At 44.9% G+C, this 16,637-nt stretch overlaps 2 protein-coding genes across 2 annotated transcripts; one reads left to right on the plus strand and one right to left on the minus strand.

Moving 5' to 3' along the window:
* Positions 1-2,667: 2,667 nt before the first annotated feature.
* On the minus strand, positions 2,668-15,027 carry FUCA1 (alpha-L-fucosidase 1). Its single transcript, XM_059376630.1, has 8 exons — positions 14,577-15,027; positions 12,630-12,764; positions 10,645-10,782; positions 8,057-8,162; positions 6,379-6,579; positions 4,861-5,051; positions 3,673-3,772; positions 2,668-3,455 (listed from the first exon to the last, which is right to left on the minus strand). Exons 1-8 carry the CDS (start codon positions 14,954-14,956, stop codon positions 3,315-3,317), a joined length of 1,392 nt encoding a protein of 463 aa, XP_059232613.1. The 5' UTR covers positions 14,957-15,027; the 3' UTR covers positions 2,668-3,314.
* Positions 14,688-16,590, plus strand: LOC132001626 (uncharacterized). Its single transcript, XM_059376346.1, has 4 exons — positions 14,688-14,757; positions 14,814-15,268; positions 15,850-15,933; positions 16,314-16,590. The coding sequence occupies exons 1-4, from the start codon at positions 14,688-14,690 to the stop codon at positions 16,539-16,541; spliced, it is 837 nt and encodes a 278-aa protein (XP_059232329.1). The 3' UTR covers positions 16,542-16,590.
* Positions 16,591-16,637: the final 47 nt, after the last annotated feature.

The raw sequence follows: 16,637 nt of genomic DNA on the forward strand, positions 1-16,637 counted from the left end.
CCCCTTGCTGCTGGAGTACACCCTCTCTCTCTGACAGGACCCTGGGATCATAACCCAAGCCGAAGGCAGATGCTTAACTGACTGAGCCACCCAGGCCTCCCTAAAGGAGATTTTTAAGTATCTCTGCACCCAGTGTGGGACTGGAACTTATGACCCTGAAATCAAGAGTCGCATGCTCTTCTGAGCCAGCCAAGTGCCACTCTATTCCTAGTTTCTTGAGCATATGTATTACAAAAAGGTGTTGAATTTTGTCAAATGTGTTTCTGCTACAGTGTTTTTTTTCCCTTCATTTTGCTAATGTGGTTTATTACAATGATTGATTTCTGTATCTTGAACCATCCTTGCATCCCATGAATAAATCCCACTTGGTGATGGTGTGTAATACTTTGAATATGTTGCTGATTTTGGTTTGCTAGTATTTTGTGGAAGAGTTCTGCATCAATGATGATAAGGGATGTTGGTCTGTAGTCTTCTGCTAGTGTCTTTGTCTGGATTTGGTGCCAGGCTAATGCTGGCCTCATAGAGTAAGTTAGGAAGTTTTCTCTCCTCTTTACTTTTCTGGAAATGTTAGTTCTTTAAATGTTTAGTAGAATTCACCAAAGAAGCTAAGAACCAAAGAAGGTTCCAGGGCTTTTCTTTGTCAGGAGATCTTAAAATTACTGATTTGATCTCCTTACTTGTTCTACGTCTATTCAGGTTTTCTATTTCTTTGTGATTTAGTCTTGGTAGGTTTTGTGTTTTAGAAAATTTCTCAGTTCATCTAGTTACCCAATTTGTTGGAGTACAGCTGCTCTATAGTGCTCCCATAATCCTTTTCATTTCTGTAGAACTCATAGTAGTGTCCCATTTTCATTTTTATTTTAGTAATTTGGATCTTTTTCCTCAGTCCAACTTAGCTATGGGTTTGTCATTTTGCTGATCTTTTCGAAAAACCAACTTTATCTTCTCTGTTGTTTTTCTCTATTTTGTTTATCTTTGCTCTAACGTGGTTTTTCTTCAATCTTCTTTCAATTCCTCAGACTCAGTAATTTACATTGTCCTATCTTCTGGTACAATATTCTTTCTTCTGCCTACTCAAATCTGCCTTTGAATCCCTCTGGGGAATTTCTCATTTCATTTGTACTTTTCAGCTCCAAAATTGTGTTATGTGTGTGGTTTCTTCTTAGATTATCTATCTAGCCATTTCTTCATATATCTGTTTCATTCATACATCATTTTCTTGACTTCCCCACAGCTTCCTTTACTTTTCTGAGTATCTTTAAGGCAGCTGTTTTAAGGTCTGTCTAGTTTATCTGCCACCAGGTCTTTTTCAGGGGCTTGTTTCAGTTTCTGTTGATTCACTCTTTTCTTTTGAATGGGCCATGTTTTCCTGTATCTCTTTGTGCCTTGTGATTTCTTTGCGGACATCTGGACATTGGACTCTAATAATGTGGTAACTCTGGAAGTCAGATACCTCCTCCCTCTACCCACTTCCCAGGACTTGCTGGGTTTTTTTATTTTTGCATTTTGATTGTTGTCGTCGGTCTCTTGGCTACAGATGAGCCAGAGGTGTAAACTTAGGCTCTTTTCTGAGCCTTTCCGTGGGCATGTGGTCATTTTCTAATTTTCCTCATACATGCAGTTGTTTTTGAATGTCCTAATTTTTAATATCTGGCTCCCAAAAGGGGGAATATTTGAATGGGGGGGGGTATCAGTCCCTTAAATCCACTGGAAATCACTTCAGCCAGAGGCAGGGCTTGCGCCGTGGGAGAGGTCCAACAACGGTTGCCCACCCCTTTGCCTGTACCTCTGTGATCAGAAGCAGCAATCAGAGATCAGAGCTCAAAACTCAAATCCCAGATATTTGGAGAACAGTGTCCTTTTTGCCCATGTTGACTCCCACAGGCTGTGTGTAAGTTGCTCCAGGAACATGTTCATCACTGCCAGCTCCATGGCTGTGGCTGGGGGATAGGTGGGTGGATTGACCCAAACCACAATTTACTATCTGAATCTTCCTCTGGAACTGGAGCCTTGGGAGACTCCGGACTTGTACAAGAGTTCCACCAGATTCTGCCAGTGTTAACTGTTGTCGAGGTCAGAAGACAGATTCCTGGTGCCCACTCACTGCCATCTTCCCAGAATCCTCCCTAAGGACTTCATCTCACAAAGCTCAGTACATTGTGGTCTCAGTATTATCCTAAGTATTTCCTAATTCCTTGTATGGTGCCCTCATTGATCAGTGACTTATTCTGAAGTGTGTTTTAAAATTTCCAAATATATAGATTTTTTTCCTTCAAGTTTTTATATTTTTATGGTCCTTTAATTATGTTGCAGATACACCCATCTGTATGATAGTGCTCCTTTGGTATTTACATTTGTAAATATTCCATGTGCTTGAGAAAAACAAATATTCCTCAAATGTTGGGTAAAGATTTATAAATATATCTATTAAATAAAAAAGAAAGAGAAAATCTGATTATATCTGTAATAATCAAAGGGGCTGAACTAGTAGCCAACTCAAAAGGATAGTACTAGAAGTGAGAAGCAGAAACACCAAAGGAATTATGTTCTTTGTTTGGCATTAAGGAGACTTGACAAGTCCTTTGGGTTTTGTTTTTTGTCTTTAACAGAAACAAAGCTTTTCATAAGCAGTCCTTAAGAAACTGGGAGAAGAAAACTACAACATGCTTTTTGGTAGAAATGATTTGACATAAAAATTTATTTATTGGATCATATTTTAAAAAGCAGGGCAGAATCACATTCATTTTCTTCAAAATACCACTGTAAACAGACTGATTTTCTGAGCCCCTACTTTGCTTTGGAAACTTCCAAAGGGCTGATCACTAGCAGCTCTAGCAAAGCTTTTCCTTCCCTTCCAGGCTCTCCTCCTCTGAGGGGTGCTGGGGACAACTGATGCTAAGTACACAGCAAACGGCTGAGCTTGCCAAATCCTTTCTACTTCTTTCCATAGGCAGTAGGGTGACTTGGCTCATTCCTTAATCTGAAGTCATTGATTAAGGAGACAGGTTTCAAACACAGAGAATGGAATGAAGTTTCTGGGGTAGATAATTTCCCAGGTTAGGAACAGAAGGATGAATTCAGAGCTTAACCGGTTAGTGCCTCCTGCTGATCAGGGAGAGGTATGCTAGCAATGGATCTCAGATTCTCTGATCCACTGATCCACTGAGACATCAGTATAATGCACTCAGTTCCTTTGATTAAAATGTGTTGGAAAAGCCATCTCTGAGTAGAGAAGTAGTTTATTACAATGCTGGTGCTATAAGAGGAAAACCAAAGCAGCAAAGAGGAGGCAGTTCTGCCTGAACTCCCAACGTTCAATGGACTCCTGTCATCTTTATAGTCCAGCCAAACTCAATTGGCAGAGTGAAGAGTGGCAGCTGAGGCAGGTAAATGAGCAGACCTTCTTCCGGATCTGTGGACCACTTCAGATCTTTCTGGATCCCCAGCATCGTTATCTGCAGAAAGCAAAAGGGAACGGAGAAGACATCAGCGCACTGAGTACAGAATATGGCTGGAACGTGATGGGAGGCGGTCACACTGGGGCAGGGCGGATGATCTAGAAGGGGCGGGTGCAATACAGGGGAGACCTGGGGCAGGAAGGAAGAAGTAGAAAAGACCTCCAGTTCCTTTAGGAAAGGTGCCTCTCGGAACAGACTGGCTGAGGCTCCTCACCTGTGTAGTCGAGGTAGTTACAGGGGATGCAAGGTTTAAGACTCCGTTTTCTGGCCAGTGCAGGAAAATGGCATAAACCGCCGATTCTCTTGAGGTATACCTGGGAAAAAAGAAACATCAATATCAGAAACACCTGGCTTGAGAGCCTGACACAAAGCCTCATGTAGTCCCCCTTCAATTGGCTACCGACCCCAACGCCTTGAGTCTGTCAGTGCCCTAGGAAGTGCGCTAACTCACTACCTATGGAGCTCTGGGGGAAGAAGGCAGCCCGGTAAGACACTTTCTGGGGACTGCTTAAGTTTTCTTTAAACATCTTTAACGCTTACGCTAGTTATCGCATACTGAAGCCATGGGCCTTTTAATTCAAATCTTTTTTTCAACTCCAAATCCATGAGAAAATGGCAGAGGCTCCAATAAAATGTGCAGTGAAGAGGGATTTGTTCCGGGAGTTCGCCGTGCACAGACAAGAGGGTGAAAATCCCTAAACAGGAGTTCAGCCCAAATGTTAAGATGAACGTGTTTCCCCGGATGCAAAGAGCTTCGTCCGCTGGTATCACAGGCGCAGAGGCCTTTCACCAAGCACTTTGCACACGCCTGGTGCTCTGCTCGGCGCTTCCCGTAAATTACACTTCATAACCACCACAGGAAGCTAAGTATCATCACCCTATTTCAGACTGTAACACACAGGCCCAAGGTCAAATAACTAGGTCCACAAAGCCAAGTTTGAATCACGACTTCAACGTGAGTTGGGTCTGTGATCCCAGGCGAGGAAGAGCGCTGCTCTGGGTCCCCCTTCTCACTTGGAACATGGGGATAATTAACAGTATCCATTCGTGCGACTGTTGAGGGGATTCAGTGAGTGGAAAGAATCTGGACTGGAGCCTTACACATTGGAGGTGCTGTGCAAGCGTCGGCTAGTACCATGTTGGGGAGGCAGGGTAACAACGTCAAGTATATTCACAGATACTTGGTAGCTCCTCCTGTCAGCAAGTCACCAGACCTCTCACTAGTCAAAGATACCCTGGTGGCTTAAGGCATAAATTGGGGTACAAATTTACTAGCAAAAGCGCAGCTTTGGGGTTTCCTCCTGACAGCTTCTACCCTGGCTTGTAACACTGTGGACTGAGGCGGCGCCAGCCAGGGAGGGGCTGTCGTCCTGGTCCCATACGCGACAGGGGGCGAGCTCACCACACAGACGTCGTGTTCTTTTCCAGTTGTATCCTCCATGGTTTAGAGGAATAGATCGCCTCCCCATTGACGCTCAGCCACTTCCCCACAGCAAAAAGCCTTTCTTGGAAGATGGGAACAATCAGTCCATCTTTAGTTGCTCCAATGTTAAGAAGGTAGTTGCCTCCCAGGCTCACGGTCTGCACCAGTTCCTGGAGAGAGAACAATGGAATCCCAGCATCGGGTGCCAAGTCCAGCAGGACACTTAGAGCCCACAGGTATGAAGAGAAGAAAAAGAATCTGGGGCACATTCTCTCCTTTGGTGAATAGCCTTTATCCTTCTGAAAAGTCTGTTTTTTGTCATCATGAAAGCAGGACAGGCTTATATGAGAAAATTAAAAATCCTGCTACCAAGTGGAGAAATATATTAATTCGAATTCCACGGACTGATCACCGGCCTACACTTCCCCCAGTGCGGCACACAGTGGGATGGGCCAGGTGGCGGCTGCACAGAGTGTGATCAGGGAAGCTGAGAAGTAGGAGGAAAGAGTATGCGGATCAGAGGAGAGAGGTTGTTGAGTGGGTGCCAGGGAGACTTGGGGAACACAGAAGAGAATGCAGAATTTGGAACACTGTATAAAATGGGCGACATAAATGTATATGCTGTCCCTTTGGGAAAACATGCTGTAAAGGGATATATTCTTCAAGGCTTCTGGAGTGGTGTGGTGTGCCTGGTGTGTACATGCATGTGTGTGTGCACGTGCGTGTGTTTGCTGTGACCTTGAATAGGTATGCTTCAAATGGACCCAGAAAAATTACATTCAGAAAATTTAAAAAAGAATGTATTGGAGTGACCCAAAGACACCACACCATCGACTTTTGATATTCCCTCTGGTCTTTTCTCTGTGCGATGGAAATACATTTTATACAGTTGTGATAATTTGTAACTTACTTTTTCACTCAAACCCTATGCATTGACCTATATTGCATTCATAAAAATTTTAATGGTTAAGAAAAATCCCCAGATCTACTTAAATATCCCTTTATGGCTGCAAGAAATTAAAACAACCCACATATCCAACTGCAAAAAATTCTGGGAAGAACATCTCTATATGTAAGACTTTCTTCTGTAATTATTATTATTTCCTTAGGACAGGTGTTTTTTGTTTTTTGTTTTTTTTTTCAATTTAAGATTTATTTATTTGAGGGGGATGGATAGTGGGGGAGAGGGAGAGAGAGAGAGAGAGAGAATCCCAAGTAGATGCCACACTGAGCGCGGATTCTGATGTGGGGTTCAGTCTCACAATTCCAAGGTCACGATCTGAGCCGAAACCAAGAGTTGGATGTTTAACCAACTAAGCCACCCAGATTCCCCAGGACAGGTGTCTATGGTTATGTTCAATGACCCCAGAGGGTTCTATCGACAATGACCCCAGAGGGTTCTATCGACCTGCACTTCCATCCAGAGTGCTCCCAACACTCTTAGTTAGAAGGGTAATTTGAGACAGTAGTTAACAAGTAACTCACAGGTGCTCTTACCGAAATGATTTCACATTCACTTGCAATGTCCCCCATCACCATGTTCCGACGAAAGCCCCAGGAGAGCTTGTCTATGGAGGTACACATTTCCCACTTGTGATCTGGCAAGCTCTCTGGCTTGAATTTATCTTGACAGTTGTAGTATCCTCCATGGTGACAGGAAGAGTTCTGACCCCACCGGTCATTTACCACTACCTGTTCCTAAAAGAAGAGAGTACTGGGTCATCTGGGGGTAAAACCACTTAATTTCCTTACGTAATGCAGGTTGATAAGTTGTGTTTGGGAACATAAGGAATGGACTTGGTCTAGAACCGTTCTCAATTGAGGGCTATTGTGCTCGAGAGACTTTTGTCAAAGTCTAGAGACACTTTGGTTGCCACGGTGGGGGTGCTACTGCCATCTAGTGGTAGAGGCGAGGCATGCTGTTAAATGTCTTAGGACGAACAAGACAGCCCCCTCGCAGCAAAATATCCAGCCCCAAATGTCCATTGTGCTGAGGCTGAGAAACCCTGGTCAAGCCACATGTAATGTCAGAGCTGGAAGAGCCTCTTTGAAAGATCATCCGGTAAACTATTTCTTCTATTAAAGGAGAAATGGGGAGGACAAGACATGCCCAAGGTCATACCCCTGGGCAGTTTCAGGAAGCTGACAGTGAATCAGGTATGTGAACCTGACTGCTTTCCACTGCATGGCCCTGACTTTTTCCCAGGTAAAGATAAGTCAGGAAACATTTTCCTTCCTTCAAATCTTGGCTGAACTACGAGAAATCATAATGCAGAATATCTTTTTTTTTTTTTTTAAGATTTTTAAAAACTTGAGACAGAACACAAGCAGGGGGAGCAGTAGGCAGAGGGAGCAGCAGACACCCCGCTGAGCAGGGAGCCCCATGCGGGGCTTGATCCTGGGATCCTCGGATTGTGATCCAAGGCTAAGGCAGACACGTAGCCAACTGAGCCACCCAGGTGCCCCCCATAATATCTTAAGGTTAATGATGAACACTTCTATGATTCTTGTACTGGGGTATCCAAGGGGAATAAAACTGCTCTTGCCCTTAGAGATCCAGCAAAGACTGGCTGAGTAGACAGGTATGTGGACAATATGACATCACATCAGAGTTATTTATCTAACTTAAATGGGGAACACTGATCCTGGTGGGTAGGATCCAGGTGTGATGTCACCTAATCTACCATGGATGTAAGAGAAATGAAATTCCCACTTAAGAGGGAATTAAGCTGCATAACCAGCACAGATAGATGAGGGCATAAATAGGTGCATCTTATTCCCATCATTTAATTGTATAGGTTTTGTATATTAATTTGGGGAGATGTTTTTCTCATTTATAATGTTTGCATGCTTAATATTTATTTTACTTTCTCTAACTCTCTCGGACTTCTACGTACTGCTTCTATTCTATTACTTAAATTTAACAAGCTTTAAACCTCTGTTGTCGAAATCAAGAATTAAAGGAGAGAAAGAAAGCTTATACTAAGGAAGGCGGGGAAAAGAATTAAAGGAGAAACCTTTAACATCCATGAAATCCCCTGGTCCCTACCACCTCCATGTTGCCACTAGGATTTATTATTGTTGCTGTTATCACTGTTATTACTCTGGATCTTGGCTTCTTACTCTTTCTTTTCTCATAACAGGTTCATAAGAGAGAAGTCGTACAATCACGTGCCTTGACTGGGCTATCATTGTAGAGCCAAGAAAGAAACTCCGTAGAGTTCCAGTAAGTATCAGGACATTCCCACTCTCCATCAGACCAAATCAAGTCAGGTTGGTATCTGGAAGACACGCGATTAGGACAACATCTGTTATCTGAATCTATTCACAGTAAAGTGTCATGGATCTATTTTATAACAAATACTTTAAAGATTTTCTCTCATTGTGAAAGTGCCATATAATTACCATGGTCCAGACAATGTGGAAAAGTAAAGAGACAAAACAACAACCATAGCTCTTAATGTCGCTCACAGAACCGCTGTTTAGTACACAGTATTTTGGAACATTTCCTCCTAATCTTTTTTCAGTGTCTTCTGAAAAAAACAGGGTTGTAATCAGCATATAAGTAATTTGGTTCCCTTGCAGCAACTAATTCCAATGAAAAGAGTCCAGAACTCTTTTCTGTGCTCCAGAAGTACAGACTTAAGGTTTCTGCATTTAAGATGCATTAACAAGTCAGGAAATGACAGAGGTTGGCGAGGATGTGGAGAAAGGGGAACCCTCCTACACTGTTGTTGGGAATGCAAGCTGGTGCAACCACTCTAGAAAACAGCATGGAGGTTCCTCAAAGAGTTAAAAATAGAGCTACCCTATGACCCAGCAATTGCACTACTGGGTCTTTAGCCTAAAGATATAAATGTAGGGATCCGAAGGGGCATGTGTACCCAAATGTTTATAGCAGCAATGTCCACAACAGCCAAAATATAGAAAATAAAGATGTGGCACACACATGTGCGCACAGGCACACACACACACAGGACTATTACTCAGCTATCAAAAAGAATGAAATATTTCCATTTGCAAAGATGCAGATGAAACTAGAGTGTATTATGCTAAGTGAAATCAATCAGTCACAGAGAGACAAATACCAGATGATTTCACTCATATGCGGAATTTAAGAAACAAAACACTAAGAACATAGGGGAAGGGAAGCAAAAATAAAATGATATCAAAACAGAGAGAGAGGAAACTGTAAGAGACTCCTAACTCTAGGGAACAAACTGAGGGGGGCTCGAGGGGAGATGGGTGGGTGGATGGGGTCCCTGGCTGAGGAGCATAAAGGAGAGCACGTGATGGGATGAGCACTGGGTGTTCTATGCAACTGATGAGTCACTAAACTACCGTGAACCTAATAATACATTACTTACTAAGTTCAATTTAAATTAAAAAAATTATCTGTCTTTCATTTAAAAAAAATTTTTTTTAAGAGCTTGAACTATTCCAGGAAATGCACTTGTTTTGGACAACTGCCCAAAGCTTCCACTACAAAGGATCTCTAGAGTCCCCCTGAGCCACACAGCCACAGCTTCCACATATTCCACTCTGACCTCTACGTGGCGTGTGTGAGTGTGTGCGTGTGCACGCACGTGCATTCAGACACACCCATAAGGTAAGCATGATTATTCCCACTTAGAGCGCAAGAACTGGAGGCTCAACAGGGCAATCTGTTTTAGGTGCCAAAACTTCCAAGTAACAGGAGCTGGAACTCAAATGCACACCTGCTGATGCCTGGTCCTAGGCTGTCTTCTGTAATCAGGACGGCATGCAGATTCTAAGGAAAAGAATGCCTGTCTAAGAGGCAAGTATAATGCAGACGGTCTGTGTTTTACTGTCAACGAGAAACTGTGCGAGTCCCTCTCTACTCAGCACCTCCCTAGTTTTCACAGCACCACTGTGGTGTATGTCATCCGCATTTCACAGATAAAGAAACTGCGATCTCAATAGATTGGGGGGGGCGGTATTCAAGGCCACACAGCCAGCAAGAAAAAGAAGTGGATTTCAGATCCAGTTCTGTCTGTCTCCAAGCCTCTGCTGGTCTCTTAGGACCTACTGTTTCCTTAGGGAAGTCATCTGGATGCAAGGAACTTTGTTTGGTTCTGGTCTAAAATGAGAGTCCAGGCAGAGGTGGCTGCCCCTAGAGCTTTAAAGATCCACCCTCCTGGGTGCGCCAGCCCCCTTTGCAAGAAGGGCAAACCAGAAATAAAGCACAGTGAAGACTAGTGATGAGTCCCAATGTGAAAGTGATCATTTTAAGAAAAATAAAAAATAACGGTAACAGCATCCTTATTCTGTACCAGGCAAGAAGACAAGTGTTTTTCACATGTCATTCTGAGCCCTGTATTGAAGGCATTTCCTTTAAGGCCGGTGAGTAACAAAAGCCAGGGTTCACATGCAAATCTGCCAGATCCCAAATCCAGTGCAAGGTCCTTGGGGGTCATGTTGCCTCTCTCCAAGGTCCTGACAAAGAAACCAGCATGCAAGGAGGGACTGAAGTCTTGACTTTAAAACTTAAAAACCCCCCATCCTCGGTCTGTTTCAATCTATAAAAGCAATATGATCACATTATGGGAGTTTTGAATAGTAGGAAGAAAAAATATTTTCCGTCTTAATGCAAACCACTATTTTCATTTTGACGTCTTATAGATTTTTTTTTCCACATTCCTTCCTTTTCCCCTTCTCCCCTAACTTAACAGTATCCTATAGGAAGTTCTGATTTCATTAATAAAAGTCATAAGGACAAAAACTTTTTTTTTTTTTTTTTACCTGTTAACAAGGTCATATAGTTCTGGCATTGTTTTTGCACGGACAAAATACTGTGTTTTGAAGCCATTTTTCTTATCAAGTAGGTAGAGTGGGTGGAACCATTCTAAAAGTGAGTGGTAGAGTCCATAACGTATATTCCTTAAATAGAAAAACAGAACAGCAAATGTCCATCAAACAAAGAAAAAAATAATGTTGTTTAAGAAAAATCAACATGTGGCAGCATTTTTACATCTCAGCGAAACTTACCAGTAAGGGCATGCAGGGGCAAGGGGGACCGCAAACCATTTCCTTAAATTACCTCTTATTGTTAACTTAAACAAAGTTACTGGGTTTTTGATCACACGCAGGACTACTTTTTATATTTAAGTACCTTAGCACCGAATGTCATTTTTTGGAAAAATTTTATTTATTTGAGAGAGAGAGAGCAGGAGAGAGCACAAGCAGTGGGGGAGGAAAAATGGGGGAAGCAGACACCCCACTGAGCAGAGAGCCTCATTCAGGACTCCATCCCAGGACCCTGAAATCATGACCTGAGCCAAAGGCAGACACTTAACTCACTGAGCCACCCAGGTGCCCCTCAAATGTCATTTAAGCCATTTTTTATCTATGTCAGTTATCTCAGTAATGACACATGGTCCTTTTAAAAAACTGTTTTCTCTGTCAACTGTAAGAATACATATTGTAGAGATACTAGGAAACTGAAATCACAGTTTCCTAAAATCACAACATTTTAGAAAATCACAACATTTTCTATGTAGCTGAAATTAATGAACGTGGGTTTATTGTTTCATTTATTTAAGATCTGCTAACAGTTCTTAACATTAAAATGTCAAGAATTCTCAACCAAAATGAAAGAGTCCAAGTGACCTATTTTCGTACACAATGAACTTGTTTTGAGTTATGAATGGTGAGTGTCACAGAAAGGCCTTACTGCAGTGGGAAGTAAGGATCACATTGCAATAGCACAGATAAGACAGAAAGAATCCGAGTTAGCTATTTCATCATATGACTCCGGGACTAAATAGATACAAAGAAGGTAAAAATCAAGGATGGTAAAGTCCAGTCTGATCGACATCTGACTTTTATAGCAGGACTGTTTTCTTTGCAGGACTTTGCGCACCGCACTGGGAAACTGAATACTGAGCAGGTCTTCAAAGACAGCAAACTCTTTCTTTATGGGCCATGTAGCATTTTTAGGCTTTGCAGGCCTTGCGGTCTCTAGTCCAACTCTGAAACTGTAACTTGAAAGCACCCATAGACACAACACATAAATGAGTGGGCGTAACTGTGTTCCAATCAAATGTTACCTATACAAACAAGTAGCTGGCCTACTCCTTAAACAGTGCATCAAGTTTACCAAATCACAACAGAGCTGAGATGGGGTAAGGTACAAATACCACCTTTCCTCTCTGTAGCCAATCACACTCAGAACTGTAGGGGCCAAAACCAGAATAACTGGGTTCAAATCCCGCCTCTGCCACTTCCAAGCTATTTGATCTTGGCAAGTTACTTCTTATTAAGTGGCATATATTTGGGAACATTACTTAGAATCGTCTAAGCGGCTCCTTACCTCACTTTCTGGCTCCCTTAACTGCTGCCTTTGTCAGCTCCCTCTTGACCTAGCAGTCACCCAAACTTTCTAGCTGCAGGTGGACAGCTAAGGGGGACACAAAGATGACAGAACCAGTCCTTCGTCAGACCCTGGAAAAGGCCTCGAATTGGAAGGCCTTCCAGAAAGAATCCTTCGCAGAATGCAAACAAAGCACTGTGGGCTACGTTGGGTATCCCTCACCTAAACAGGACCATGAATTTCTCTGATGATGTCATCTTTGGTCACCTGTAAAGTGCCAAGCATCAAACACTGCTAATTCAAATGCCAGAGCCTTTTAGGTTTACTCACTACACGCAAACTTAGAAAACACACAAGAGCAAAGAGGAATGAGAGGTGAAAAGAGATGACAGATTAACCATCTGTAGATACTTACCTCTTCCGGAGGGCTTTTCCCAACTCACCAACCAAATCACGATGGGGACCCACATCCTTAGAGTTCCAGTTCCAAGACACAGGGCTTGGCCAATTTGTGAAGCCTTCGTGGTGTTTTGTCGTCAGGACTACATACCTGTGGACAGCAAAGAAAGCAGGTGGTGGGCCACAAGCATGAGCTTACCCCGCATGCCCCACGCTTTTAGAAAAGGCTGCAAGAACTTGACCACAGGAAATATACTTGCCTGAGTGACTGTGCTGGTGATCCACAGGGAGATGCTGCGGGCACATCTCCCCGTGGATACTGCTCTAGGGATGGAATCAAACTTAAGGAAGCCAGAATCCTTAGTCCCCAGCCAAGGAGGAGGCCCAGAGGGAAGGAAGGAGTAGATAAGAAAAAGAAGTGGCCCTTAGCTCTCTTGTTCTGGAAATAGCAGATGACAGAAAAGCAAAAGAAAAGGTCACATGAACTGCCTCTCATTTACAGAGGTGACCAGGACCAAAAGAGCTGGGGAGAAAAGTGCAGTGTTGAAATAACACTCAACATTTCATTTGCTTGTACAGCAGAAAAACTGATGATACCTGCACATGATCATTTAATCACTGGCTGGTGTGGGGAGCTCCAAGACTTAGAGGGCCAGATAGTATTTCAGCCTTCGAGGGCTCCATTCCTCTCTGTGGCATATTCTTTTTCTTTTTTAACCTTTTTAAAATGTAAAGATCATTTTCATCTCATGGAATTTACGGGAACGGGCAGAGGACCTCTCTCTCTCTGGCCATGGTTTGCAGACCCCTGGTATGGTGAAAGGAACCTTTGGCTTGGAGTCTTGAGATTTGGGTGTAGGACATTAGTTCCCTTCCTCCATCTGGGCTTGTCATCTGGGCCACAGAATAAGGGGTCTGGACAAAGTTCTCCAAGATTTCAATTTTTATTTGTAAACTAGGGATCTCTAAGGCTCCTATTAGACAGTGACCACCACATGTGTTTATTTGACGCTTATATTTCCATATATTTATCGGCACACACTAAACGTCAGCTGTAAATTTTCTTCAGTACAAGGTCCAAGGGAAACAAAAACCCAGGAGGTGACCAAGGAGACAAGGTAAGGACGGAAGACTGCTCTAAGCCAGGAGCTCCTTGCCTCCATCTTACCCTCCTCCAACCCGCTTCCTTCCTGGCCGCCAAGCTATTTCTTCTAGAAGCTGAGGGCAACCATTCTTTGACTTCAAGCCTGGCAACATACCACCCTCCAGGATTAGTCCTTCGGTATTGGCCCCAGCCTTCAACAGCCTCTCCCTTCCCCATTTCAGCACGCCACACTTTCACTTCTCTGAACCCTCCACACTCAAAGCTCTGACAGCTCTCAAAATAGCTCAAACGTCTCTTGAGCACTCTCTGTGTGCAAGGCACAGAGAAGGCAGGTGAGTGGGAATCGGTCCCGTTGTCCAAATACACTGCGCACCAGAACTCTCTTTCCCTCCCTTTTCCGCTGGGAGATGTTAAAGCTGAAAGGAACTAACACAATCCCTTTCTATCATCATGGAAGGAGGCTGCAGGGAGGTGACAAAATGCCAGACCACAGGATGAAAATTCTGGAATCCTGATTGTCCTGATGACCTGGAAGGGACATTAGGTATCACCCAGCTCGATCGTCTCGATATACAGGCGTAGCCACCGAGGGCTGTCCAGCCCACGGCCTTTCAGAAAACCTTTATTTTCTTCTAATCCTCAAGCAGACACGCCTCCTCCGCGTGACCCGGCGTGCCACATTCAATTCTGCATCCTTCAGGAGGCAAATCACTGGACCAGGGGGCTCAGGAAGTCAGACCGGCAGCTGAGCGACCCCGGGAGAGCCGGCGCACCCCCCCCCCCCCGCTCGGTTCCCACCTGCCTAACGTCAGCCCGAGCCGGGAACGGGGCTCCGCCGGGCTCCGCGGCGACACTCACTTGGCCCCGGACGCCTGGAAGAGGTCGGTCCAGGCTTCCGGGTGGAAGAAGCGCGCCGTGAACTGCGGCCCGAAGTCCGCGTAGCTGAAGCCGGGCGGGTAGTTGTCGCTCATGAACTGCTCGTACTGCGGCAGCCCCTCGCCCTTCCAGTGCCACCAGAACCACTCGCTGCCCCAGGCCGGTACCGAGAACACGCCCCAGTGCACGAACACCCCGAACTTGGCCTTGTCGAACCAGTCCGGCAGCGGCCGGGAGTCCAGACTCTGCCAGTCCGGGGTGTAGCGGCGCGGACGCTGGACCCCGCGCACGGACGCCGCTCGGAGCAGCAGCAGCAGCAGCAGCACCAGCACCGGCCCGGGACCCACCGGCCTCGACTTCATGTCGGAAGCCGGGTCGCTGCCTCCAAGCCTACGCGGCCGCCTCTTAACGCGCAGGTACGCGGCGCGCGGTTCCGCCCACTCTCACTAATGATTGGCTCGGAAGGGAAAAGGGGCGTGTCAACCCAGGCTGCTTGGCGACTGTCCTCCCCTCCGGATCGGCCGTTCCTGCAGCGCCCCCTGGTGCTCAAACGGAGAAAGACACAAAGTGTCGTTGACCGCGCTCCGCGGGACGGACGAATGAATGCTGGGGAAGGGACATCACAGCCGGGTTCAGTCGTGAGAGTATGGGAGCCCCAGTGCGTGCCGAGCGCTGTGAGTAGTCCATTTTGGCATTGGGAGCCATAGGGGACTTCTTGAACTGTAGTAAAGAAGAGCAAGCCGGGAGGCAGGAATACCAGATGGGAAGGCATCGTGATAGCCCTAGCAGAAATATGGGGTGGAGGTACAGGGAGAGGAAGTATTACCAGGGAAGAGGAAGGAGAAAGGTGGGCACTGAATAAGGAAGAGCCTCTGTGATCATTTTGTCTGTCTTGTATTTATTGAGCTTGCTTTGGGGATTCTGAGGCAATACAGAGAGCTTAATGTCTTATTGGGAAAATAAGACCCTTTGGCTGCCCCCAAAGGAACGTTTTTCGAGTAAGCAGGGTGAGAAATTGAGAGCCGCAGGTCAAAGAAGTTCCCATGTCAACCTTCTCTGGTAGGGAGGTCACCGGTTGCTTTACAATTTGTATGCTGTATGCTCAAACAGGTCATCAGGTGGGGAAGGTCTAATGACCCCACGTGGCACACAGTCAGTCCCCACCTATCAGTGAGAGAACTGCAGCATATCAGAGTTTGAAGGGACTTTGGAGATCGTGGATGCTATCCCTTTCCCTACTCTTCCCATTTTACAGAGGAGGAAACTGAGGCCCAGGGAGGGAACTGGAGTCGCCCAAGATCACACTGCTCATTTGAGCAGGGATAGGAGGAGAATCCAGGTATCCTGGTGGGGAATCTGTACCTCTGAACAAGCCGCTCCTCTCTCACACCCTGGGAGGGGCAGGGACCTGTGTTGACAGAACCGAGCACTTCCTCATTCCAGGAGCTGCAAGGAAACACAGTAGCTTTCGCTGATTGAACAGCTGTTTTATCTCTAGTGTTTTCTCTGCAAGATTATATTGAAATAGTGCCCAGAACAGTAAGCACTGACACCTCAAAAAACCAAACCAAGACAAAACCCATTTTGTTTGCACACATCTTCTCGTGATCAGAGTGAGTAATGGTCTTTGGTGTTAGAGAACTCATCATGGGGAGGATAAAATGGGACACTATGGCCTTCGCAGCTCCTTATTCTCATAACCAACACGTAAATCTGCAGGGACAAGCAAGAGACATGACGACAGAGTGGACAAAGCTGGAAGTTGGGAAACCTGCATTTCTAGCACTGGATACCATCTTGTTGGGTCGTCTTGGGCAAGTCTTGTCCACTGAATGGGCCCGTTCCATCATCCAAACAATGCGGGCAGCTCTCTCTTGCATCCAGGGCCCTCCTTCTCTGCTTGCTCTCCTCCTCCATAAACTAGTTCTTTACTTAGGGCAGAAATGAAGCGTGGATGTGAAAAGAGAGAGGTAGAAAGTGATGAAGTGCATTTAATTCAATGATTTTTTAAACTCTAGTTTTATTCCTTAAACATTAAATATT

This window comes from Mustela nigripes, chromosome 14 (genome assembly GCF_022355385.1).
Source record: "Mustela nigripes isolate SB6536 chromosome 14, MUSNIG.SB6536, whole genome shotgun sequence".
Taxonomy (NCBI): Eukaryota; Metazoa; Chordata; class Mammalia; order Carnivora; family Mustelidae; genus Mustela; species Mustela nigripes.